This window comes from Ochotona curzoniae, unplaced genomic scaffold, assembly GCF_017591425.1.
Source record: "Ochotona curzoniae isolate NIBS_2020 unplaced genomic scaffold, NIBS_Ocur_1.0 contig_2210, whole genome shotgun sequence".
In the NCBI taxonomy this organism is placed as follows: Eukaryota; Metazoa; Chordata; class Mammalia; order Lagomorpha; family Ochotonidae; genus Ochotona; species Ochotona curzoniae.
In genome coordinates, this window is record NW_024465369.1 from 38,094,275 (window position 1) to 38,119,916 (window position 25,642).

The 25,642-nt window shown below is 37.3% G+C and overlaps 1 protein-coding gene across 2 annotated transcripts in view; it reads right to left on the reverse strand.

Annotated features, from left to right (window-relative positions):
• PDE11A (phosphodiesterase 11A) overlaps positions 1-25,642 on the reverse strand; it is a 387,926-nt gene that overhangs the window by 150,847 nt on the left and 211,437 nt on the right. For both annotated transcript variants that reach the window (XM_040971787.1, XM_040971785.1), the window contains exons 7-9: positions 11,264-11,339; positions 8,612-8,679; positions 7,621-7,713 (exon numbers count right to left, since the gene is read on the reverse strand). In XM_040971787.1, coding sequence (XP_040827721.1) covers positions 7,621-7,713; positions 8,612-8,679; positions 11,264-11,339 — 237 coding nt within the window. The remainder of the gene's footprint in view (positions 1-7,620; positions 7,714-8,611; positions 8,680-11,263; positions 11,340-25,642) is intronic.

A 25,642-nucleotide genomic window follows, 5' to 3' on the forward strand; every position in this document is an offset into this window, starting at 1 on the left:
CTGCAGTTGACAGGACTTTTCCAAGAAGATGCCTTCAGAGCACCATCTGCCCAACACTGTCCACTGAAGTAGATAAACCTGACCTTGAACTCTGCTCCTAGCTATGCAATGCAAGCTACAACCCATGTCTTTCTAAACTGCTACAGTTTCTGAGTTTGTTTGCTCATTTTTCAAATGAGAATAATGTCTATTCCACAGTGTTTTGGTGAAAGTTCAATGAGATACAGACATAACACATAACACAGTACCTGACAAATGAATAAATACTGAATAAATGTATTGTTTTTAAAAGCACCCTCCCCAAAAGTAGCAGCACAAAGGCAGAAGACAAAAGAAGAATGCAAATTGATGAAAGAAAATGTTTCAAATAAGCCAGAACAAGTACATCCAAACAACAACTTCTAAGGGTTACCATGGGGATTACATCAAGTTGGTCCAAACTGCTGCATTTGCGAATTTTAGTTTGGGAACCTGAAGTACATTTTTTAGATCATGGCAGTGGTAGCCAATCATTTGAAGGTGAACTTGATTTTGGGAAAGCACCAAATATCATTAGGCGGGAAATAAGATAAAAATATGATCAACTTTCTGTTAAAAAGCCAAAATATGATTATGAAATACTCAGATTAATTTTATTTTCCTGGATGCCAGAATGTCAAACTAATCAAGTTCCTCTCCTGCTGAAAACCTGTCAATAATTCTCTACCACGTTAAGCCTTAAGTCAAATTCCTTCATGAAGTACATGCACCTCTCTGCTGGCTCCTGCAATGTCAGGTCCCTCACCAAAACCACATTGAGATGCTGGGACCTCAGTGATTAGCATGCTGCCCCAATCCTTCCTTCTTCCACTCTGACTTTCCTTCTGCTTCCTGCTTTCTTGTTGGTTTTCTTGTTATATAGCTCTTCACTGTGTTGGCTGGAAATTACTCTCTTTAAAGTAGTTATGACTGAATTCTCTGAATTGAATTCTCCTCTCCTTAAAGTTTCCCCAAATGTCACGTGTACCTTGACCTGAAACTGTTCACTCTGTATGTTAATCACATGTTCGTTTGGTACTTCCCTCGTCCAGACTGAAATTACGTAAGATATTGTGCTAGGTATTACTGATCTTACATGCTGTCTATGCCATATTGTTTCAGTGAGGATAAAACCAAATTTGGGAACACAGTAGGTGATCCCCTTATTCAGTTAATGATTATTTCTCACACACCTCACAGTTTCCACCGAAGTATTTCAGAAATACCTAACTGATGACAGGATTCTGGAAGTGCACAGAATCTGTTGCTGACTATTTGTAGAGAAGCATCGCTCGTCCATTTCCATAAATCCTTTTATGTTGCTTTTAAATTACCGTATTGGGCTCTGATATGAAATAATATCTGACAAGTGGTAATGGAATATCAGTGAAAGTGTAAAAGAAACATTCATGAGCATATATGCAAAAACACATAAAAATGTGGGGATAAACAAGTAGGAAGGAGAGACAAATATCTTATATACAAGAATTCTAAATAATTGGAAAGTAAAGTTCCCCAGGAAGGAGCTGGAACATAGTGACATAGCTGTGCATTGTAACTTCCTCCCACAGAGCACAGTAGGGAAAGGGGAAAACAGAGTAATTTGACTATTTCACACAAAATTCTAAAAAAAATAAATTTTATGTTCTCCAAGTGGTTCTGTAGAAGGTAACTCCAAGAAGACATAGATAAAGATATCTTCAATATAGAGTTATCTCCTGAACTGTTGATTTTTTTCATACAATGAGAGATGAGCATTGAGCACCTTATCAAAGGTGCATCTTGGAAAGCATCTTCTTTTCAAGGCCTATGCAGATGGCCTATCTGACCTAGCATCTCACTATACAGCTACCAGCTCAGAACAGAGAGTATCACTGAAATGACTGTACCATTGTACATTCCTAACAAGTGATTGGGAAAGTCTTTGCACAATATCACTAATATGTGATTCCATCATTTTGTTTTAATTTTAGTCAGTCTAGTAGATGTGCTATGGTGTTTTATTGTGGTTTTATTTCTGTTTCCATAATGCCTAAAAATTGTGCATATTTTTGTGTGCTTATTTATTATTGTGTATCTTCTTTTGCAAACTGTCCCAACATTTTGCTTGGACTGTTTTCTTATTCTTGAGCAAGAAGAGTTCTTTCTACATTCTGAATGTTTACCAGTCCCTAGTAAGATATATGTATTGTGAATATTTTGTCACAATCAATAGCTTGTTTATTCAAAATCTTAATGGTATATTTTAGTTTTTGCTGCTTAATTTATCAGTCCTTTAATTTAAGGGCCATTGCTTTCTGAGATCTATGCCTACCCCTGGAATTTCTAGTTGCCTTTGATTTCATCTAAAAGCTTTAGTTTTAGCTTTTAAGTTTAGCTGTATGACAAAACCTAGTAATTTTTTTTAACTTTTCTTTACTGTGGAAGAATTTTATTTCATTTTCTTTTTTTTCATATTTTTTATTATATTTTGACAATCTTTACAAAGTTAATTAGGGTAAAAAGGTTCAAGGGCTACAGGAAAGTGGGTAAGACTATTATTTTTTCCATATTGTTTTCTTCATGTTTAAAGAGGGGTATTAAGGGACAAGACCCACCCAATTTCCCACCCTCCCCAGGTCCCGGATGTAGGGTATGCTCTGAGGTTCTTGCTCAGGTGAAAACCTAGTAATTTTTAAAGGTGGTAACCACCAAGGTTCGTTGGTTAAAAATGGAAATACAACTTGTTGAAATGCTTTTCTCTCTCCATTGGATTGCTCTTGGACCTTTGTTGGAAATATAAATGACTATCTAAGCGTCAGTGTATTTCTGACCTGTTTATATTTTTGCATTGATTAATCATTTCTGAACTCCTGCATATAAAAAACACTGTGGTGTGAATTTAAATCAAATTATTAAGACCTCAATTATCTTAAAATTCTCCTGAAAGTTACATCTTCTCCATATCTTTTGTTTTCTGTGTATTTGTTCACTGAATAAATATTTCTTCTTTGTAGCCTAAGGGCCAAGGGTTCAACTGTAAAATACTAAATCATATTCATGTTCTTGCTCATACTGTAACAAGAAGATATACAGTAGATAACAAATAAACAAGACTAATTCATAATAATATTTCTTAAAGAAAATAAAGGAAGATATTTTAAGTAAGTGTGACAAGAAATGAGGTGTTACCGTGGGTATATTCAGACAAGGCATCCTTAGAAAGTGACAGTTGAGCTTTGAGCTCTCAATTCTTTCATTTGTTTTGTAGTTTTCACCCAAATCTGTTCTACCTCTACGGTATTCTCAGTTTTGATGAGACTTTGCTTGTATCTTAGGAAGACATTGAATGGTTATGCCCTTGCATGAAACAGTCGTCAGACATGCATGCTCTATGAGGTTGGGGGCGCTGCTCCCTTTCACTAGGTCTGTTGTGTTGAGCAGCTGGCACTGCTTTGATTCTCTCTGAGTTCCTCTTTATCCAAATATGCATTGTTGAATCTCATTGATTAGACCTTTAAGGGGGAGCAGACTGATCTTATCTCATTCTTAGTGTGGGTCTGCTGGGCTGAAAGGATATATTCTTCCCCAAACTGTGTCAAAACGGATTCTTAATTGTATATATCTTATGTACCTAGGATTTCAAATGTTCATGGAAATGCTATTTTCTTTTAAGACCTTAAATAAATCATCTAATTCTAGTCTATAGAATTCTGTAGTTATTTTAACGAATTTTGTTTGGCATATAACTTGGCTTTTTTTCTCTCACTCTTTTTAGGATTCTCTCCTTACCCTTAACTTTCGAAACATACACACAATCAAATGTAAAACAAAGAATAACCAAGAAGCTAGGAGATTCATAGACTACAGGTAAATCAATCCTCAAATGATGAAACATTTTGAATGAAGATGTCATAACTGGAGAAAGGAAGATAAGGAATGTTAGAGAGAGCAGGTAGTGGATAAGCAGGTGGCTGACTCATGGACAACGAAGCAATCAAGCTTGTCAGTTACACAGAATTCTGTAAGGAGGGGAATAACAACCAGGAGTATAAGAAAGGAATAGGGTAGGAAAGGAATGTGGTGTGAGATCTCCAAGGATCACCAAGGTCAGGAGATTTGTACTTTGATAGACAGAGTGGGAGTAATTTAAGGTCTATGAGTTGGCAAGAGATAAAAATCTCAAATGTGTTTTAGGAAGAACAAATAGATGACTACTGCAATATCCTATTCTGAAGGTAATGAAGTGCTTAAGTAGGATGGTTGCTGTGCAATTGGAATGGAGGAAATAGATGAGAAAGACTTGGGGAGGTAGAATAAATGGGGCTTGGATTCTGATTGCACTTACCGTTTCTCACCCTCTATTTGACCCTTGTTCCTTCCTCCTTCTGATCATAAAGTTGTATGAGGTGTCCCTTAGCACACAGAAATATATTTTCTGGAAAATTTCTCATCAGTGCAAGGTAAGGCTTCATTTGCAATAACCATGAAAGACACCCCAAAGGACAATTCTGGGAGTTCAGAATGAAGTAGTAATATTGTACATCTGCATTTATTGGTATTGTATTCTCCATATATTCTGACTATTAGCTAAAGTTTCCTGCTTTAATCTTATTATTTTTAACAAAGAGAGGATGGCACATTAGTATAGTTCTTCTGATGCTGTTAGTTGGTCATGCAGAATGGAAATTACGATTTTAAAGTTATCAAAAATAATAGTAAATTAACTCCTCTCTCTGCTCCATTATTAAGCTTTCAGTACACCTCAGCTCTCAAAGAGCCTTAGAGTGTAGGAATTTTATATATTTAAGAAAAACGGTTTTTAACAAGAGACTTGCATAACTAAATTGTAAGATGTTAAGGAAGCAGTAATCAAAAACTATTGAGGTAATAATTCTACTGTTAAACTTCATATATTATTAACTATTTTTAAAAGCCATTAAAACAAAATGTTTTATTTAACTACATTTTGTTCATTTGTGGATTATGTCTAAAATAAGCTGAAGGTGTCATTCTGTGGCAATAGAGAAAAGACTCTCAAGCATACATCTGTATTTAGGAAGCTTCACCCTTGAACATGTGTAGCTTTTGAAGACTTGCGTGGCTGTTTTGGACATAGAAAAATTGCTTATTGCCATGCCCTGGACATCTGTACCTAAAGTGTACTTGGAAACACAGGCTGCTGACAACAGGCAAGCAGAAGGAAGGAAGAGTGCAGTGGAGAAGCTGCCCTGCAACACTGCTGGCAGCTCAATGATAGGATGAGCAGAACATGGTCATGGAGCTTGCTAATGAAGAGACTATTTTAGCTCAAATTTCAAGCTGGAAGTAATTTTCTTGATCAAAAGTTATAGCCTTCCAATCAGCATAATCTTACACTCAGAACTCGATGAAGTTTAAAGGCAGCAAGTGTATTGGTTAGTAAGAACAGCTAACTTATAACAGCTAACTTATAACTAAGTATTAACTGTTTCAAAACACACCCTCTAAATATACTCTACATTGTTTTATGTAAATATAAAAATACCTTTCTTGTCATACCTATAATACACAGCAAAATTAAGACTTGGAATTTAGATGGATTGCCCAAGGTCAACAGCAACTGAACCAAGTTTTAATCTTTATTAATGTTCAGATTAATCTTGATATCAAACTTTAAGTCCTCTTCCCACACAGCCTTATGCGTGAAGACAGCACCCTTCCTCTACAGATGATATTAAAACAAAGCAAGATTGATATTAAAAGTCTACATAAGGGATGGTGCTATGGCTCAATAGGCTAATCTTCCACCCTGTGGTGCCAGCAAGCCCTAGGGACACCAGTTTGTGTCCCAACTTTTTCACTTCTGATACAGCTATCTGCTTATGGCCTGGGAAAGCAAACAAAGGATGCCCAAGTCTCTGGGACCCAGTACCCATGTGGGAGACTTAGAGGAGGCTCCTGGCTCCCAGATTTGGATCAACCCAATTCTAGCCATAAAAACCATTTGGGGCAATGAACCAATGGATGGAAGACCTTCTCTTCAACAATTTTTTCCTTTGTAAATCTTCCTTTTAAATAAAAATAAAATAAATCTTTAAAAGAATAGTGTAATTAACACAATGACGTTCTGGTTTTGCTCTAGATCACTGAAACAAAATATCATGTCAAGAAATGAACGTGAATATAGGTATGAGAATATACTTTATATATCAACATATATACTAATTTAACATATATTGCTTTTTGTGGTTCAATAAGGCATTTAAGATCAACAGGAAAAGGAGCCAGTGTTAAATAAAAGGGTGAAAATCAGAGGTTATTTGTGAAGGAAACAAAAAGGCTAAGGTCATATCTTTTGGAACTATGACAAAAAAAAAGTATTTCCAGTGGTCGTGGAGTTGTTTCAGAGATGGCACTGAATTGCACAAGTCTTTTGAGAGAACATAGCTGGAAAGTATTTACTTTCAGAGGTCAAACAAGGAGGCCTTTTTATTCAAAATGCCTGGGGGAAAGGATTTTAAAAGACAGAATAGGATAGTATTGTAATGCCTCTCAAGAGTCTCATGGATCCACAGGAAGAGCTGTGTTCTTATCAACTATCCAGGTCACAAACTCTGTGTGCCCTTTTTGTAGAGGGAGAATTTTCTAGCACAGTTGGTACTGCAGGGATTATGGGGCGAGAATTTTTTTGCCTCTTTTCTTGTTGTGGACTGGGAAAAAAACGTATTGTCAAAGATCATGGAAATGAGACAGCTACGCTGAGACACAGCTCTTCTTGGATGAAGTAGGATGAAAATGGAAGAGAATAACAAAAATGAAACAACATAAAAAGAGGGGCCTGGCCAGTGTAGGGAGGCTCTCTTCCCTACAGCAGAAAAGGGAAGAGGGCTAGTGCAAGTCAGCACAGAAGAGATGAAGGCAAAGAAGGGCAGTACCACATGCTGTTCTGTCCCTGTTGGTTATGCTTCCACCTACCTTGGGTGGTTATATCATTATTATCTTGCTTTAAAATCACTTTGATTTTTTGTATGATAGTCCAAATCTTAAAGAATCACTTGAGTTATAAGTACACATATATAAATGCATATTTTAGTGGAGAAATGATAAACATTATATGCATAGCATTTATAATGTGTATAAATACATACATTTAAAATACATGGATGCACTCAGAATTTCAAGTTCATTATGGTACAGGTGGAACTCATACCTGATTGTGGCCCTCAGCTGGACCACACACATACCTTTAGACGGAGGTTTCCTCATAACAGGAAAGTGGCTTTACAGAGTATCTAAATATTCAAGTCCAAGTTTATATCACAGTTGAAACCCTAAAAATTATTTATGGATCACTACTCTTTAATAAATCTAAGATTTTAAGTCTATCTAACTGCAGGGCATGTATAAATGAGCAAAGGTTCTGTGAATTGCCTGAAATTACATGTAACATTTTGGGTGTTTTCTATAGAAAGTCTCTAGTTTTCTTCCATTTTGAATTTATGATCATAATATGATTAAGCTCCAATGAATACATTAACAAAACTATAGAAGTGGAACCTCATTCCAAGGCCAGGTTTTTTTTTCCTTTTATAAAAATCAGGGCTTTCTGCATGTGATTCTGACCAAAAAAAATGTACTTACATCAAGAGCCACAGACTGCTTGGCCCAGGACTTCTTCACTTGATCATACATAATTGTGTTGTTGATACCAAGGCCACAGAAGATGACAAAAGCCTAGGAAAATGAAAGCCCACTAATTAAAACTTGTAATAACTCATTGGCAAAATCTAATATGAATGCAGGCAATTATCAGGGATGGGTATGAGATGTAATTTTAGTGTACACAGAGGTGGGACTTGGGGAAATACACACATTAAATTCTTAATTACTATTGTCATAAAACAACTTTATAGCTCATACTGCACATGAGGAAAATTATTAAATTAATGCTATTGTGAAGAAAAAACTTCAAGCATTTAAAAAACACAGAGTCAGAAAAAAAAAGATACAGTCTGCCTTAAATGTGCTCTTAATGTTTCAGACAGTGGGATGATTTAACAATTCCATTTTCTTTCACCAAAAATGACTTCTTTCAGTAGCCAGGCTATAAAATATTTTGGTGAAGAAATGGAATGTAATAGCAAGTGTTGAGAGGAAAGGAAGGTTTATTCAGAGTCATCTAATATTGGGGTGTATAATATTCTTAGCTGCAGAAAAATAATAGTGAAATCTTCATATTGGAGGCTGACCTCTCCAGGGAGGGAGGGTGAAAAGAAGCTTGCAAACAAAAGCACATGGCGCAATTCTGGCTTACGGCTACCTATGTTTCTCAAAGTTCTGAACACTTGTGCACAAGACAAGGATGAAACAGTAATGCTCCAGAGAGAACAGGGTTATATTCAATTCTGTAATAACACTGAGATAAAAATAACTGAAAGTTACAAAACAATCTTTTAGTGAAACATAGAATCAAATCTTACTTGAGCATTCATATACTCTTAACACTTTAAATGCTGTGATACCATTTAAGAATAATAACAATTGATTAATAATCATTTATCCTTACAAATTTGGGGACAGGAGACTACTAGTGACTCAAATATACTCCTCAGTTTATAATTCATTCTCTTACCTCGAAAAGTCGTTGATCTGCATCATCAAAAGGCTTTCCATCAAGTCTGTTCAGCACCTGAGCTACTCCTATGGGAGAAGTTGGGGGGGAGAGAAATGTGGTAATTTCGTTGTTCATATTTATTATTTATGTTTTACTATTGTATTTACATTGTTATACACAACAGGATATTATGAAACACATATAGCTAATAAATAATATTAGAGTAATGCGAATGAACATCTGCATCACGTTACTGTAACAAGACAAGCCAGGGCTGATCCTGTATCTCTTTTAGATAACTGCACGTACTCATTTTAAATTCCAGTCTCTAGTGTATGGCTCCATAACAATAAACCAGAGGCATGCGGCAATTTAGTCTCACTTCATAGCTGTGACAGTTTCATCGAAATTAGGAGATCTATCAGACACTGATCTCATTCCTTGTAAATGGTTTCTAATAGGACAAAACCCTGTACAAAAACCCTGATAACTCTCTCTCTCTCTCTCTCTCATTCACACACACACACACACACACACACACACACACACACACACACACACAAACAGGAGGTGTTTTCAAAAGGTTTATGGACCATGATGTTGTGGATTGTTGCGGATGTTACGTTGGGGCTTTTGATTGGTTGGGATGACACTCTGCTGGCTCTACCTTCAAACCAGAGATGGTTTCCACAAGAAGCCGTTGAACTTATCTGGACAATAAGATGCTGAACTCTATGCTTGGTATATGCTTGCAATGAAAGAACCTCAACTGACCTTGAACCGTGGTAATGTAGCAAGGTGGAGGAATCCACCATGGGGAGAGGGTTGGGGAGGGGAAGGGGGAATCCCAGTGCCTAAAAAACTGTGTCACATAATGCAATGTAATAAAAAATAGATAAATAAAATGAAATTTTAAAAAGTGTATGGAACATGAGTATTATGAAAAATTACTTATGTTAGCACTAAAATAAGCTTATCCTTTAGTTCCACTTTCCAAAAACCCTTTCAAGTATCCTCCTACACTCACTCACACACACACAGAACTTGAATGTATAGGCATATACACTTTTTCCATTCCTCAAAGTCAACTATTTGAGAGAGGTTATGTATGATGTATGACTCACACCATTGACTCTAGACTTAAATTTGGACTTCACCATCAGCTGTGTGACTTAGTTATCTACAATTCTGAACACTGAATTTTTCATCTGTAAAATGGGAATTAAGATTTTATCTGTTTCAGAAGGTTATGAAGATTGAATTACATATTTAAGGAATAAAACAAGATATTATAGGATACATACAGATACTGAAAAGGTTATTATAGTGAACAAATGCGTATATCCATCAACTCACACAGTTATTCTTTAGATTGGATTTTGTGGCAAGAGTAGCTAGAATCTCACTATGTATGAATCCCCAATGCAGACAAAGTTTATTAACCACAGCCCTCATATTGTACACTGGATTTCCAGATTTATTCATCCTAAACATATGCCACTTTTTCTTCTCTGATTTCTATCTCCTCATTTATTCTGTATTTCCAGGACCCTGGTAGTTTTATTCTCTACAGATTAGATAATGTTTGAGTGTTTGTAAAGGATTTAACATATTGGTAATGCAAAATAAAAATTTAAGAGTTATCAAGAATGACTACAATAAACAGATATGCATATTATATGATTAGTCTTAAATAAAGTTATTTCTTTCTTTAATTTAACTAAGAACTTTTATAGCCTGAGTGTCTTTTTGAGTTTGATAAGTTTTCTGGCTTAGATTTTTGAGGAGAGCACTAGGGGTAAGGAGGAAGAGAATAAATGACATATTCCTTTTTTTAATTACATTTGACTTTATGACACAGTTTCATAGGCTCTGGGATTCCTCCAACCACTCCCTGTACCCTCCCCCCATGGTGGGTTCCTCCACCTTATTGCAGTATTACAGTTCAAACCCAGTCATAATTCTTTCATTGCAAGCATGTACTTTGCATAGTGTCCAGCATCTTATTGTCCAGATAAATTTGACAGTTTCTTGGGGAGACCATCTCTGGTCTGAAGGCAGAACTGGCAGAATATCGTTCTGACCCATTAAAAGCCACAAAATAACACCAACAATGGTTTACAACCTTGTGGAGTTAATTGACATGGTATTGAGTGACCAATATAATTAGAAAATCCAAGTTTTAAACCACATCCTGTGATTACTTCATTGACATTTCAATCATATTCCTTTTTGAAAATGTCCTTTTGCCTATATTACAGTATTCTGGAAAAAAAAACGGCCTATTTCTGAACGACCCAGGCAGAAAGACACAAATTCACAGCTTATGTCTGATCCTGTATGCTTTCTTTGCACTTACACCAAGTGGTAAGCACACATGTAAATGCACAAACAGAATAGGAAAGCTTACAATAGGAATTAGTCTGAGTTTTAATCTTGTCTCTGCTCTTTAGTAGGGCTGTGACATTTTTTTCTTTGTTAGTTTTTCAAATTACTGCTCTCTCTCTCTATTCAGGGACCAATTTCCATAAACTAAGATGAAAGAGTTCTATTGATTTCTGAGATTTTCTCCAACTTCGAAATCTATTAGTTCTTTGTTTTTAACAAATGTGTTCACTTAAATTATGTTTTTTTACAAAAGAACATTGAATAATCCAGGTGGTATCTTACCAATTATTTGGTGGTTGCTATTCCAAATAGGTACACAGAGAACAGATCTTATGTGAAAACCAGATATCTGGTCAGCCTAGATTATAAGAAAGAAAAAAATCAATATTAACTACACATTTATAATTTGTAGATTAGTATTTTTCATAACAGATATTTAAAAAGTCTTTAAAATTTTATACTTGGACATGGTGTAATTTTTATTGAATATACTCACCTCTTTTTTATTTAAAATGTGACTGTGAAGATCCCAAGGAAACCAAATAACAATCAACCAAAACACCCTACCATTATCTTTCCCCAATCCAGCAGGCTACAGAAAGTCAGGTAAAAAAGATCCTGATCCTGATCACATTATTGGCCAAGACTGTGGGCAATCATTTCTACTCTGAGAAGTTAAAGGCAGTTTAATTAAACCACTGGTCAACACTTACCTTTAGGTCTATCTGTTAGCAAAAATGTTTGTGCCTAGTATTTGCCATATGAGCATTTATTCCCAATATTATGTATCTTTTGCTATGACTAAATTTTTGCATGTGCTGTAAAATCATATGAAAAATAGAAATTGGGAGAGAAATATAGGGGTTGAAATCTTGTTTTTCTGTACTCTAACAGATGTCAGGAGATGATGGATTTAAAATAATAAAGACTAATCATCAGCTCAAACCTTATTCAGTAACAAGATCTACAAATATTAAAAACATTGGTCCATGGGGAACAATTAGGGACAAGTTGCTAAGTGTCTCAGCTAGCTCATGTGATTTGGGCTTAAAGTGAGAAAAATCAACCTGTTGTCCAACCCTACAGAAGAAAAACATATATGATATCCAGCTTTCAAGCATGGTTCTTGGGATCAAAAGACATTTTTAGACATTCATTGGAAAACTGAAGAGCTACATATTTTTAAAAATTTAAACTGGAAGTTAATTTACATAATTTAAACTTTATATATGGTGTCTGCTTCGCTTTCTTTCTTCAGAAACTAATTTCCCCTATGTGTTCTATTCTTCATACATTTTATAGTTTCTCTCTCTTTTTTTTAAACATTGTTTGTAGGTTAGCATGTGTGTGGAAAGTTGCAAAAATAGTAAACAAAGAGGCCAGTAAATTTTTACAAAATGAATATATTGATGTAACAACCATCACTGGGATCAAAAAACAACAGAAAAATATATAAAAGAACCTGAACAGTATCACTGTCTGTCTCCCAAGCCACTTTTATATCCCTCTTGTCTCCTGTTAGACAACCATAAATTCACTCCTACCGCCTTACAGGAGTTCTCTAGTTTTTCAAAAGACTTATAGAATGTTCATTCTTCTTTGTCTGGTTTCCCTTGCATAGCACTATAGTATTGAGATTTATACATTTTGATCCTTTCCATGATAACATCTTATTTTAATTGTATGGATATAACACTATTAACTCATCCTATTCTTCATAAACATCAGACTGCTTCCTGTTTGGAGCAATGACATACAGTGCAGTTGTCATTATTTATGCACATTCTTGGTGTATGCTTGTATGCAGTTATGTTGAGCATATACCTAAAAACAGAATTATTGGATTACATACATGTTTGGTTTCAACAGACATAGCCAGATATTTTTCTACTGTACCAATTTATCCTCAAAGCAGAAATACATTCTAGAGTACCACTAGGGATCATCATTAACATTTAATACCGCCCACTTACAACAATTAAATAGAGCCTGGCATGATGGCTTAATTGGCTCATCCTCCTGTTACATATTCCAGGATCTCATGTAGTCGCCAGTTTATGTCCTGGATGCTCACTTCCCAACCAGCTCACTACTTTGTAGCCTGGGAAGGCAGAAAAGGATGCCCCAAAGCCTTGGGACCCTGAATTCACATGGGAGATCCTGACAAGGCTCCCAGCTTTGGATTGGCTCAGCTCCAGCCAGTTCATTGCAGCCATTTGGGTAGACAACCAGCAGATGGAAGATCTTTCCCTCTAGCATCAACCTTGTTAATAAAAATAAATAATTTTAAAAAAAGCAATTTGGCAATTCCGGTTTATACATGGAAGGATCTCATTGTGAAAGAAATACATGTATTTCTGAGGACTAAGAGAGTGAACACATGCCTGGTTTGAGCATGTTTTCCTGACATAATTATTAATATTCCTTTTCACTCTCAGAGTCAAAATTTGGTTAAATAAGTTGTATGTTTCTTCCACTGAGGATTGTTGAAGTTTTGCAGATCTTCATATATTTATCATCTATTTTGATATGGTCTTTCATGAAATGTATATTTAGAATTTCAGTCCTGTTTCTTGTTAGATTGTCCAACTTTTGGAGGAGAAAGATTTGTTCAACTTTCAAAAAATTGATTTGTGAAGTTTTTTTTTCCCCAGATTCTGGATAGGAGTCCTTTGGTAGATACACATAATATAAATACCTTTCTGATTCTAAGGCTTGCTTTTTTATTCTTTTAATCCACTCTTTTAATAGAGTTCACTAATATGATTTAGTCAAATATTTCAATCTTTTTATTTATGGTTAATATTTTTCTTTACTCTTGTGCAAGAAATCTTTCACTATCCTTAGTTTGTGTAGATATTTTCTTATTTTTCCTACATTTATCATTTTAATGGTCACATTTAAATTTACAATTCAAATTAATAAATATCTCCATGTACAAGATGAATTAACAAGACTCTTGTGGTTGGCATTGTGGCATAGCAGATGAAACCACCTCAGCTCAAACATTATTCAATAACAAGGCCTACTTATATTAAGAACATTGACCTACATAACCATGTCATTTTACTCTTCTAATCTTATACTTTTTAATCATGTGATTTTAGATCATGTAATTTTTGGTACAGTTTAATAGTATGAATTAAATAGGTCAATGTTTCAGAATTCCAGATGCAAAGCACACACAAACATGAACATGTTGACATAAGTCATTCATCAAAGGTACTCTTCCAATACACAGGTCTTTATTACTTCCTATATGGTTTGCTAATAGCTGTGTATATACAAAAATAAATCCAAGCATTCATTTTTGTGGGTTATTACATTTCAGGAACTTACAGTGTAGTGAAGACACAAATAATGATAAAACAGATATCCACAAAAACCATGAAAAGCCAGCTTTTTAGAGAGAAAACAAAGAATTTTTCAAACTCTTTAAACTAAGTCTTCAAAGATGATAGTAATGAACTTCATTATTGTTTGCTCACTATGTCAGGCACCATGTTCGAAATTTTCCTTTTTAATTAATTTATTTTATGATACAGTTCCAAAAGCTTTGGGACTTGCCACCACTCCTCTTCCCCACTGATTCCCCTTTATGTGCTATTTTATGTACATTTTAAAACCTGTCCTATGCGGCCAGTACTATTATCATCCTCTGCTATCAGTGAAAACTAACTGCCTTGAATGGGAGAGACTAGTTCAAAGAACTTTAGACAATAACAAACACGTTATTCAAGATCATCTTCCAAAAGAACAAAGTGGTTTTCCTCCTCTTCTGAAGGATAAAATCTGAATTGAGGCAACTGTCAACCGGCATGAAGGGAAGGCAGCCAATTTTTGAGACGTTTCACAGCTATTCCCTGCAAACTCAGGCTGTATTGCTGAAGGCCAGAGGGCAGGGAAAGTGCTACACACATTGTACAACTAGGAGCTCAGCCCCAACTGAGCAGTGGGAATATTGTCTCTGCCAATTCAGGGATTACTGCAGCCCCTGATGAATGTCACCCACAATTTAGAAGTGGGTGAAGACAGAGGTCATAGTGGGAAAGAAGAAAAGGAACATTCAGTAAGAGACAGCCTCAAATGCTGGTGATAAGAAAAAAAAAAGTCAGTGAAATAAAAAGACTTCTGTATATCATCATCTTTAAGGCACCACAGTTGTCCCATCAGTAAGGAAAGGAAACTAACCTTCAGGTTTCTAGAATTTGTTGTGGTGGGAAATAGGAACTTTGACGGAAGCACCACTAAGTTCAAGTTTACACACTATATAATTTAAATGGCAACAGGAGAGAAAGGAGCTTTGCATGGGTAAGACCACTAGGGAGAACTTATCCACAATAAAACCTAAGAATTGAATTTTGGGGAACATAATATATTTTTTAAAGATTTATTTTTATTATTTTTTTATTGGAAAGGCGGATATACAGAGAGGAGAGACAGAGAGGAAGATCTTCCGTCCGATGATTCACTCCCCAAGTGAGCGCAACGGCTGATACTATGCCGATCCGAAACCAGGAGCCTCTTCCGGGTCTCCCACGAGGGTGCAGGTTCCCAAAGCTTTGGGCTGTCCTCCACTGCTTTCCCGGGCCACAGGCAGGGAGCTGGAAGGGAAGCGGGGCTGCCGGGATTAGAACTGGCGCCCATATGGGATCCTGGGCGTACAAGGCAAGGACCTTAACCACTTGCACCACCGCGCTGGGCCCGGAACATAATATTTAAGACCAGATGAAGAAAGGAAAATGATGTTGAGGATAGGGATAGAAAAGAAAGTCAAAGCTCATGGTCTTAACACCTATACTTTACTGTGAACAGATTGCTCCAAAGCTTCTGGAAGTATATATTTGGATGTGTATCCAACTTGTAAAAGCATAAATATTCCTTGACCTTGAATTTCTTGTGAGAATCAATCATTTGGCAATGATCAAAGCTATGCACAGCAGTTTATATGCATAGGTGTGAATCATAGCATTGTTTATCATAGTGGTTTATTAGAAAGAGCCTCAATTTTCAACCAGAGGGAGTCAGTTTAGTAAACGAAAGCACTTTATACAATGGGATAGTAGGCATATAACTAAAGTCACATTGTAGCATATTTACTACCATGGAAAAGTTTAGTATGCTAAATGATAGTGTAGTAGATTTCTGCAGGTATGTAACATATACACTGGAAAATTACAACTGTAACATCCTTTTAAGTGCATGCTGATGGAAATTTTAAAACTACTGTTCTCATTTTTTATTTTTTCAGTTGTTATTGGAAAGGCAAATTTATAGAGACAAAGATCCTCCATCTGCTGGTTCACTTCCTAAATGGTCACAATGGCTGGAGGTGAGCCTATCCAAAGCCACGAGCCAGGAGATTCTTCAAAGTCTCCCACGTGGATGCAGAGTCTCAAGACTTTGGACCATCCTCTGCTGCTCTTCCAGGCTACAAACAAGAAGCCAGATGGAAAATGATGCAGCTGAGACACAAACTGACACTCAAATGGAATCCTGGCACTTGCAAGGTGAGTATTAGCCAGTTGAACTATCGTGCCAAGCCCTCGTTCTTTAAAAATTTGAATCACTAATATGCGTTATTTGAAGACAAGGAACAAAAGTTATTTTCATAGTAAACTAAAGGAGAACGGGAGTGCCAAAGACTGTAGAGTGGTCAAAAAGAAAAATGGGTTATTGATTTTAACAACATGGAATTACTGAAGGCCAGGGGAAGAATGGATGAGTTCTGAAAGAAAAGTTAAATGGTTGAGTCCAAGTTTGTCAAGCTAGGAAGGTAGAGCAGCACTGAGCCAGAGTCTGACTGGAGCATAGTTGAGGTGAGACAGTGATGTGGAGGGTGGTCTTAAATTGCTCCCCTGTGGCTAAGGGAAGGCTGTGAGGGAAGAAGAGGTGTCGAAGTCCAACAAGGTCAGAGAGTAGAACAGGAAGGAGAGCAGAGTGATAACAGTGTAATCTCCAATTAAGACTGTGAAGGCCATTTCTTAACTGCTAGTTTGCAGCAATGGCTGTTGTTTTGGAGTAGGTTAGTTTGTGCAACTGCACAAAGGCTCATGAACCCATTTACTCTTTGACAGGTGCTGAAGGAGAAGGAAGAGAAATCTCATCATAGCATCGCAGGATCTCTGAAGAATGAATCCCTATGAGGAGAAACAAGAATAGGAAAGGATGAAGGAAAGAATTACCCTTGTTCAGTAGATAACCCCAGCTGTCCAGACAGTAGCAATGGAGCTCAAAAATGACTGCTGGCTACACAACCACACATTTTACCCCAACTCTCAGGATCCCAATTTTAGCATTGACACTTGTCTCTGCATAGCAAGAGCTAACACTGGTTATCTCTAGATTTTTACATTATAGCTAGTTCACTTCTTCTTTTAGCTTCTTCTTATTTTACAAGCTTTTTTTTTTTTCAGGATATGTGTATGAAGGGGTTTCAAAGTTTGTGAGGTGTTCTAAAAAATGCAAATATTGTTATTATTAAAAGAATACCTATTTCTGCTCCATTGCTCTACTAAGCCTCTGTTCAATCACTGCGCACTAAAATCCACACCATTAGAGTCTGAAAAGTTAGAGCATGTGAGATGAGGCAACCTCTGTAGAAGAATATAAGTAAGAAACAAAACAGTGTCTGGGAATTCCTAGTTCTTTTCTATTAAAGTTACATCTACTTAAAATTTTTGCTTGGGCTCTCTCCTCATGGGCCCTCTATAGTTAATAGCTCTAATTAAAGACGGTTCAGCTCTCAGAGCCATCAAAACATATCTGTTATATTTTTTCAGTCTTTCAGAAGCAGTCAGAAGCAAAATTAAACAAGCCAGTGATAATGTAATGCTATTCATTAATTTACATTGTGCTTCCTTGAACCAGTAAGATATATTATTCACAATAACCCAAAGCTATACATACCCTTATTTCAAAAGGTTTGTCTAGTGGTGAGAAACACTTGTATTAGGACAAAATAAGAAAGTTAATAGAGTCATTCCCTTTGTTCCCTGAAATAACAATAGAGGGGGGAAAAACCCACACATCTGTCTACTCCTCCTGCACAGAAAATCTAAATGGCTTCTATAACACAGCCTAAAGGGAATCCTTCACCCCGTGAAAAAGAAAGAAAGAAAGAAAGAAAGAAAGAAAGAAAGAAAGAAAGAAAGAAAGAAAGAAAGAAAGAAAGCCAGCCAGCCTGTGCTCAGAGCTGAAGCACTATGTTCAGCATAATTTACCTCACTGCGTACACCTCCCACAGCCTATATATATCACTCAAATCTCTGATTTCTCTCTTCTCAACCTTTCTTGTCCCTTCTGGTTGACCAAAATTCTTACACCCACTCTCCAATCTTCCCTATCAAATCTTCAATTGGGAAAGGCCCTCAAACTGGTATGCAGTAAAGCATCAGTAACTGAGAAAAGATAGCCAGAAAAACCTACATTTCAATGGATTCTCAGCATTTTTTTTTTTACTGGTTTTAATCCACACATTTCCCTTTGTGACAGGAACATGACTGATGAGACACAAGGTCTTTCCAAGAATTGAGAATAAATTGCCTTGCCAAGGCTACCAATCAGCAACCTTCATTGTAAGGAGTGCTCCACCTTGAAGACCTGACAGGCAAAATGGGTTTTAACGCTCTCAATCCAAGCATCTGAAAGTCGGGGGCCTCACAACCTTCTCTGTAAGTGCTTTCATGACAAGAGTGAGAGCACTGAGTTGCTATAACAGGCTGTTTTTAAAATCAGAGAAATAACTTCTCAGGGAAGAACTGCATGGGACCAAAGAGCTACAAACTCGGAGACTCATCTTGGTGTTACCTGCCTCACCCTGAAATGGCCATCCATGGCAGAGATGATTGCAATGCTGACGGGCATCTGTTATGCCTAAATTTTGTAACAAATACATGGAGCACCAAATCTGTGCATCCCTGCAACTATCCTACTTTTTAGTTTTTTTTTGCTGCTTCCTTTGCTGAAAGAAACTTTCCTGTGTAAATGTTAGGCCCAATAATTGGTTCCTATTGCAGACAGAAAATTATCTTGTATTCATAATTATGCAACTGGAAGAAAACACTAAACCAAAAACTCAAATATTGTATCTGTAGAGAAGACAACTATCAGTAGTTTGGTAAAAGTTTTCTTTACCCATTTTTGCGTATTGAGTATGTAATATACTCAATAACACATGTTAAATAGCACAAAGCACTGAACAATATTCAACAATAATGCCTACTATATATTGAACATTCTTCTAGTTAAAAAATAAGTTGAGGGGCCTGGCGCGGTGGCGCAAATGGTTAAAGGTCCTCGCCTTGCACGCCCGGGATCCCATATGGGCGCCGGTTCTAATCCCGGCAGCCCCGCTTCCCTTCCAGCTCCCTGCCTGTGGCCTGGGAAAGCAGTCGAGGATGGCCCAAAGCTTTGGGACCCTGCACCCGCGTGGGAGACCCGGAAGAGGCTCCTGGCTTCGGATCGGCATAGTATCGGCCCGTTGCGCTCACTTGGGGAGTGAATCATCGGATGGAAGATCTTCCTCTCTGTCTCTCCTCTCTGTATATCTGCCTTTCCAATGAAAAAATAATAAAAAAAAAATCTAAAAAATAAGTTGATAAAAGCTTTACCTTCATAGATCCTACATTGTTTGTCATTCATCAGAAGGTGTTACAATATGAGGAAAAACGGAAGAAGATGAGGTAGTAAGGCTGCTGAGGGTGAAAGCCTCACCACAATGTGATACTGCAATGATGACCTTAGAGAAGAGACTGTGAGCCATGCAGATACTGAAAGAAGTGTATTTCCAAAAAAGCCAGTGCAAAAAAGGCCCTGAGGTAATTCAACAAGTGGCATGTGCTAGAAACAACAAGGAGGCCATTGCAGTTGAACAGCAGGAGCAGGGGCTGAGTTTCTACAAAAGGGTGTCTGATCACGTAGAGTATTGTATACCTCTGAAAGATTTGTGACTGGCTGTTATTCTAGTAAGATAACAAATAGCTTGAAAATGGAGTTGCGACAGGACTTAGAATTTAGAATCCTCTGGCTGCTTTTTTTGAGAATACAGTATAGAATGGAAGGGTGGAAGAAGCAGGAAATGTTAAGAAACAGTCCAGATATGATGGTAACTTAGATCTGGATGCAGCTGAGTGGTAAAAAATGGTAGGACATTAAGTATATTTTTCTGGTATAGCCTGTTGCATTTTCTTTTTTTCACCTTTTTTTTTATTATTATCATTTATGATACAGTTCCATAGTCCCTGGCATTTCCCTTATCCTCTCCCCAGTTCCCTCCCCCTTCACTGAGTTTCCCGATACCGTTACTATAGTACAGCTCCTTATACACAGTCATATGTCCATCATTGTGGGCATGGACACATGACAGAGAATTCAGCATCCAATTGTCAAGATATAATAAACAGTTTCATCGCGAGTTCATCTTTGTCTGGAAATAGAGAAGGTTACTGCATTGTATCCTCACATCTGGATATGATAGTCTCCATTACATAGTTACTGTACTTCCTCTTAAATGAAAAGTCACAAAACATAATCAATAACAGGATGAAAAAAGAAATCAACACCATTATGAAGTTAACTAACATGCTACTGAACGACTAATTTGATGCTGAAGAAATGAAAAAGAAAACCAAGAATCTTCTTGAAGAAAATGATGCTACTGTATGATCTATGACTCATTAAAAAATTTAATCAGAAGAAAGCATTTTGAAGACATAAAACAACAAAAAAAATCAAAATCAATGAGATGTAGTTTCCGCTGACCTTTGTTGGTAAAATCTGTCTTCTGTAGGCAACAAATAGATGGGTTTTGTTTTTTTAACCCAGTCTACTAATCTACGACATTTGACTAATGAGGTTAAGCCATTTACATTCAGAGTTAATACAAATAAGTGGTAATTTGGTCCTGTCATTTTAGCAATGGGTTGTTCATTGATTTAGTCTTCTGTTGTTATTTTACTGGGATGTTCTTCACATTTGCCTTTGGTTTTGGTGGGTGTTCTTCCTCTTCTCTGTCAAGAGAACATCTTGAAGCATCATTTGTAGTGCAGGTTTGGAAGAGGCATATACTTTTAATTTTTCTTGACTGTGGAAGAAGTTTATTTCATTTTCAAAGAAAAAGGAAAGATTTGCTGGGTACATTACCCTGGGCCAACAAATTTTTGTTTTTAGAATCCAGAATATGTGACTCCATTCTCTTCTGGCCTGTAGAGTTTCCTGTGAGAGGTCTCCTAGGAATTTAATTGGCATTCCTTTATATATCAGTTGATTTTTTCCACGTGCACATTTAAGGATCTTTTCCTTATATTCTACTGAAGAGAGCCTAATGATCATGTGTCTTGGTGAAGATTGCTTTTGGTCAGCCCTGTTGGGAGTTCTGTGCCCCTCCTGGTTGCTGTTTCCCAATTCTTTCTCAGGATTAGGGAAAATTTCTTTTATTATTTCATTAAATACATTTTAAACTCAGCTTCTCTTTCTGGACCTTCTGCACCTCCCATAACTCTTATATTTAGCCTTTTAATAGTGTCTTTCAATTCTTGAATATTTTTTTTAGTCTGATCAAGCTCTACTTCCAGCTTTTTGTTTGTTTCCCCCTGGTGACAGGAAATATCTTCTCATTTTGAGATTCTTTCTTTTGCATCCTTCATTCTATCTTGGAGACTCTCCACTGTGCTGTTAATTTGCTCCACTTTATTCTTCATTTTTGATATATCAGCTTTCATTGGATTCATTTCCAGAGTGACATATTCCTTAAATTCCTTGAATGCCTGCTTTATGTACTTCTTCTTATTGATAAGAAGCTTTATAACAAGCGTTTTAAATTCTGTATCCCCCATTTTTTCTTGATGTCTTCCTCAGTGAACTCTGAGGTTGGCATACGATTTTGCTCCTTTGCAGGGGAGTCTTCAATAATATTCATTGTGCATTAGTCTCCTCTTTTGCTCTTGGTCATTGTTCTTCTGGTTGGGGGCAGATTCTTCTGCTTGGGGCAGGTTTCTAAGTTCTGTCACCCACAGGTCTACGGTTCAATTTTACTTACTGCAGTTGGTACAAGGCTCTTTGTTTGCAGTCACTGTGCTACTTCCTCCAGTGAGTTCCAAGTTGGGTTCTTATATTAGATTGTCTCTGTAGTCCCAGCTCCTGCCTCATCAGTGTCCACCTCTTGGGATACTGTGCTGAGGCTGCACCACTGTCTGTACAACCTTCTTTTCACTTCCAGTTGGAGCAGGTCCCAGGATTAGGGAAACATCAGGTATCTTATATAGCAAGATTTTGTTGGTGCTGATCTTGCCAGAACCTGTTGGTCGTTAGGTCTGAGGACCACATGGACCTGTTTTGATCCACAGAATGCCACAGTCGGTGTTATTTTCCTGTGGGACCAGTGCAACCCACTGAGCTCAGTGAATTCTCACTGATCTTAGCCTATGCACAGCTCATTGTTGTCCCTGCAGTCTTAAATTCTTTATCACACTGAACAAAATGGTACCTGATGTGCCATTACTAGAGTTCTTGTTCTACTTTCACACGTCTGAGGGCTACCTGGACCTATCTTGGGTGGAACCCTAGGATACCACATTGTTGCAGTTCACTTAGCCAGAAATGAGTTCACTCCTAACCCACTGCATACACAGAACTGTCTATAGCCCTTGCCTCCTTAAACAAAATGGCGCCCAAATCAGCTCATGGGGGTGGTCTGATTTGTGAAATCCGCCCTGTTCCCACACACCCCGTCTGGGACCTGCTGCTCTGTATTTGCTGTTGGTCAAATCAAACAGACCAGCAGAATGGGCAGTTCTTTGGGTTCACTTTCTGAGCTCCCAGTGAAAATCCCTATCCACCTGGTTGCTGATGGAGTTCCAGCTGCTACTGCAATTTGGATCCCCACTTGCTGAATGCTGCTAGGATATCAGTCACTGCAACACCATAACATTGTACCTGCTGCTTTCCTGCGTCTGTCAGTCTCCAGGTACCCCTCTGCTGTTGCTATATCCTTTCCCTATTTCCTGGAATGTGCCCTCTTTGCTTCACACTGGCTAATGTTTCTCTATCTGTTTAAATGTGTCCTTACCCTATCCTGGCATCTTGATTCTCCTCATTTTCTAATAAATAAGTTGTACAATAAGAGAAAAAGGGAAAATCATGCCTATAAAGATAAAATTTCTGGCCCAGGAACCAAGATGGATTGAATTGCTTCAGAAAGAAAGGAAAACAAAGCAGTAGGGATGGGGAAAAGATTGTAAACTCTGCCTTGAACATGCTAAGATTGCTTTATCTCTTAGAAAACCATTTCCATTTACATATTTGTCTATGTAAATCCACATATATTTTGCATATAAATGTCTACACATTATTCTAAGCACACTTCTCATTGGCTTGCTTTTTTCCCCGGTGACACTTTTTTTCATAGTAGGACATACAGATTGCTTCTTGAGTACAGCTATTTTATGTGGACTTCATGTTTTCTGATGCTGCTGAATTTGTGGTGATTTATTTTATAACAATAGAACATTAGTATACATAATATTACTGTCAATGTCTTAAAAAACAAACCTGGGTATCTCCTTCTCAGTGAGCAAACCCTTTATGAACTACAAAATCCATCACCATAATAATCCATGAAGGTGACTTTTCTGTGTAACTATAAGCACACAGTCAGTTGTATCTGTATACTCACTGTATACTGTATATCTGTATACTGTATCCTCACTGTCTTATTTTCATTTCAAGGATTATACTCTTGCAGCACAACTAATGTATACTGATCTTTATAAGATTTCATAAATTAAAGCTCAACAACTTAATCCTGGATCTGTGACCATTTTCTATCACCATTCTATCATATTTTCCTTCCATAAATTAAAATATTTGGCATGATTTCAAACCCAATGATGTCACAACAACAAAAATATCAACACCATGAAAAATAATGCCATTGAGTAACCAACACATGAGTGAAAAAATGGACAAAGGAAATGAACAGACATTTTTCAAAAGAACAGATTCAAATGGCTAACAGACATATGAAAAGAGGCCCAGGCTACCTAGCCATCAGAGAGACAAATGAAAACCATGTTGAAATACCATTTAACTCCAGTGAGACTGGCCTACATTCAGAACTCAACTACCACCACCTGCTGGCATGGATGTGGGAAGAAAGATACCTACCCTTCTTCACTGTTGGTGAGAGTGTCGGCTAGTATAATCACTGTGGAAATCAATATGGAGAGACTTTTGTATTTCGTTTTTGTCACTCATGTGTTGGTTACTCAATGGCATGTTTTTTCATGCTGTTGATATTTTTGTTGCTGTGGTTGTGGTTGTTGTTCTAATTCATACCAGTTGTTGACCAGTTGTTGACCTTCTTTCATGGCTTCTCATTTATAGAAATGTATAGTGATGCAGTACTGGGGCCTACCATAGCCAGATGTGGGAGTACAATGCAACATGCATCCCTGCTTCCAAACAAAAAGATGGACTCCCAATGAAACTGTTGGAAATGTACAGACAATGGGATGCTGGACTGTATGACACTGTCTGTACCAGCAATGTTGGGGCACACTTAAATAAGAGACTGATGGAATTATGACTCCTTATGAAGGACTATACTATCATAGCAACATGGGGAAAATCTATCAGCGGATCAGAGTTTGGTGAGGGGGGAATTCCAGTTCATATGAAATTGTACCACAAAATTCAAAATCAAAATATAATAAAAAATGATATAGTATATATTAAAACTTGGATTTAAAAATTAAGTGTCAGGAATGGCATGTAGCCCAGTAGTTAAAATACTGTTTTATTTGCCCCTGTCCAGACTTGGACGATTTCTGAGTTCAATTTTCAGCTCTGACACTTGACTCCGGCTGCATGTTAATGTGAACCCTGAAGGGCAGTAGTGATGGCTGCACCAACTGCCACCATATGGAATGAACTTCCAGCTTCAATTAGCCCAGGCATTGTGGGCATTTGAGGAACGAACCAGAGCAGGAAACACCTACCTACTCCCCGCCACTCCCTATTTCTCTACCTCTCAAGGAAATGAATACTGAAATAAACATAGTTTCACCTCTATGGCACATTGAAAACAGTTGGGTGGAAGATCGAGGCAGATTGATGTTTCAAGTCATGGTTTATTTTAACATAGGAAAAGGTGATTTAACAAAATAGTCACTGCTTATCCCCCCATATTTTATTATTATAAGGCATGACTGATTCTTAACTACCAGATCAGGGCAGTTAAAATTTCAGTTCCACAGAAATAATCGCTGCCTTTTTGCTTGAGAGCCCATATTGTTTGCTTGCTTACATTATTTTTCTTTATTTTTGGTTAGCAAGGCAAGTTACCTTACTGGCATAAACAACGGTGCAGAAAAAAATGTCATCTCACCATTTTGCTACTTGGGAAAAGATGTGCTAAAAGTCCTCTTGCACATACAAGGATATGGTATATTCTCACGATAGTGTATTAACAAAAAGTGCTATTAGGGCCCAGCACTGTGGCCTAGCGGCTAAAGTCCTCAACTTGAATGTGCTGGGATCCCATATGGGCGCTGGTTCTAATCTTGGCAGCTCCACTGCCCATCCAGCTCCCTGCTTGTGGCCTGGAAATGCAGTCAAAGATGGCCCAAAGCCTTGGGACCCTGCACCCGAGTAGGAGACCTG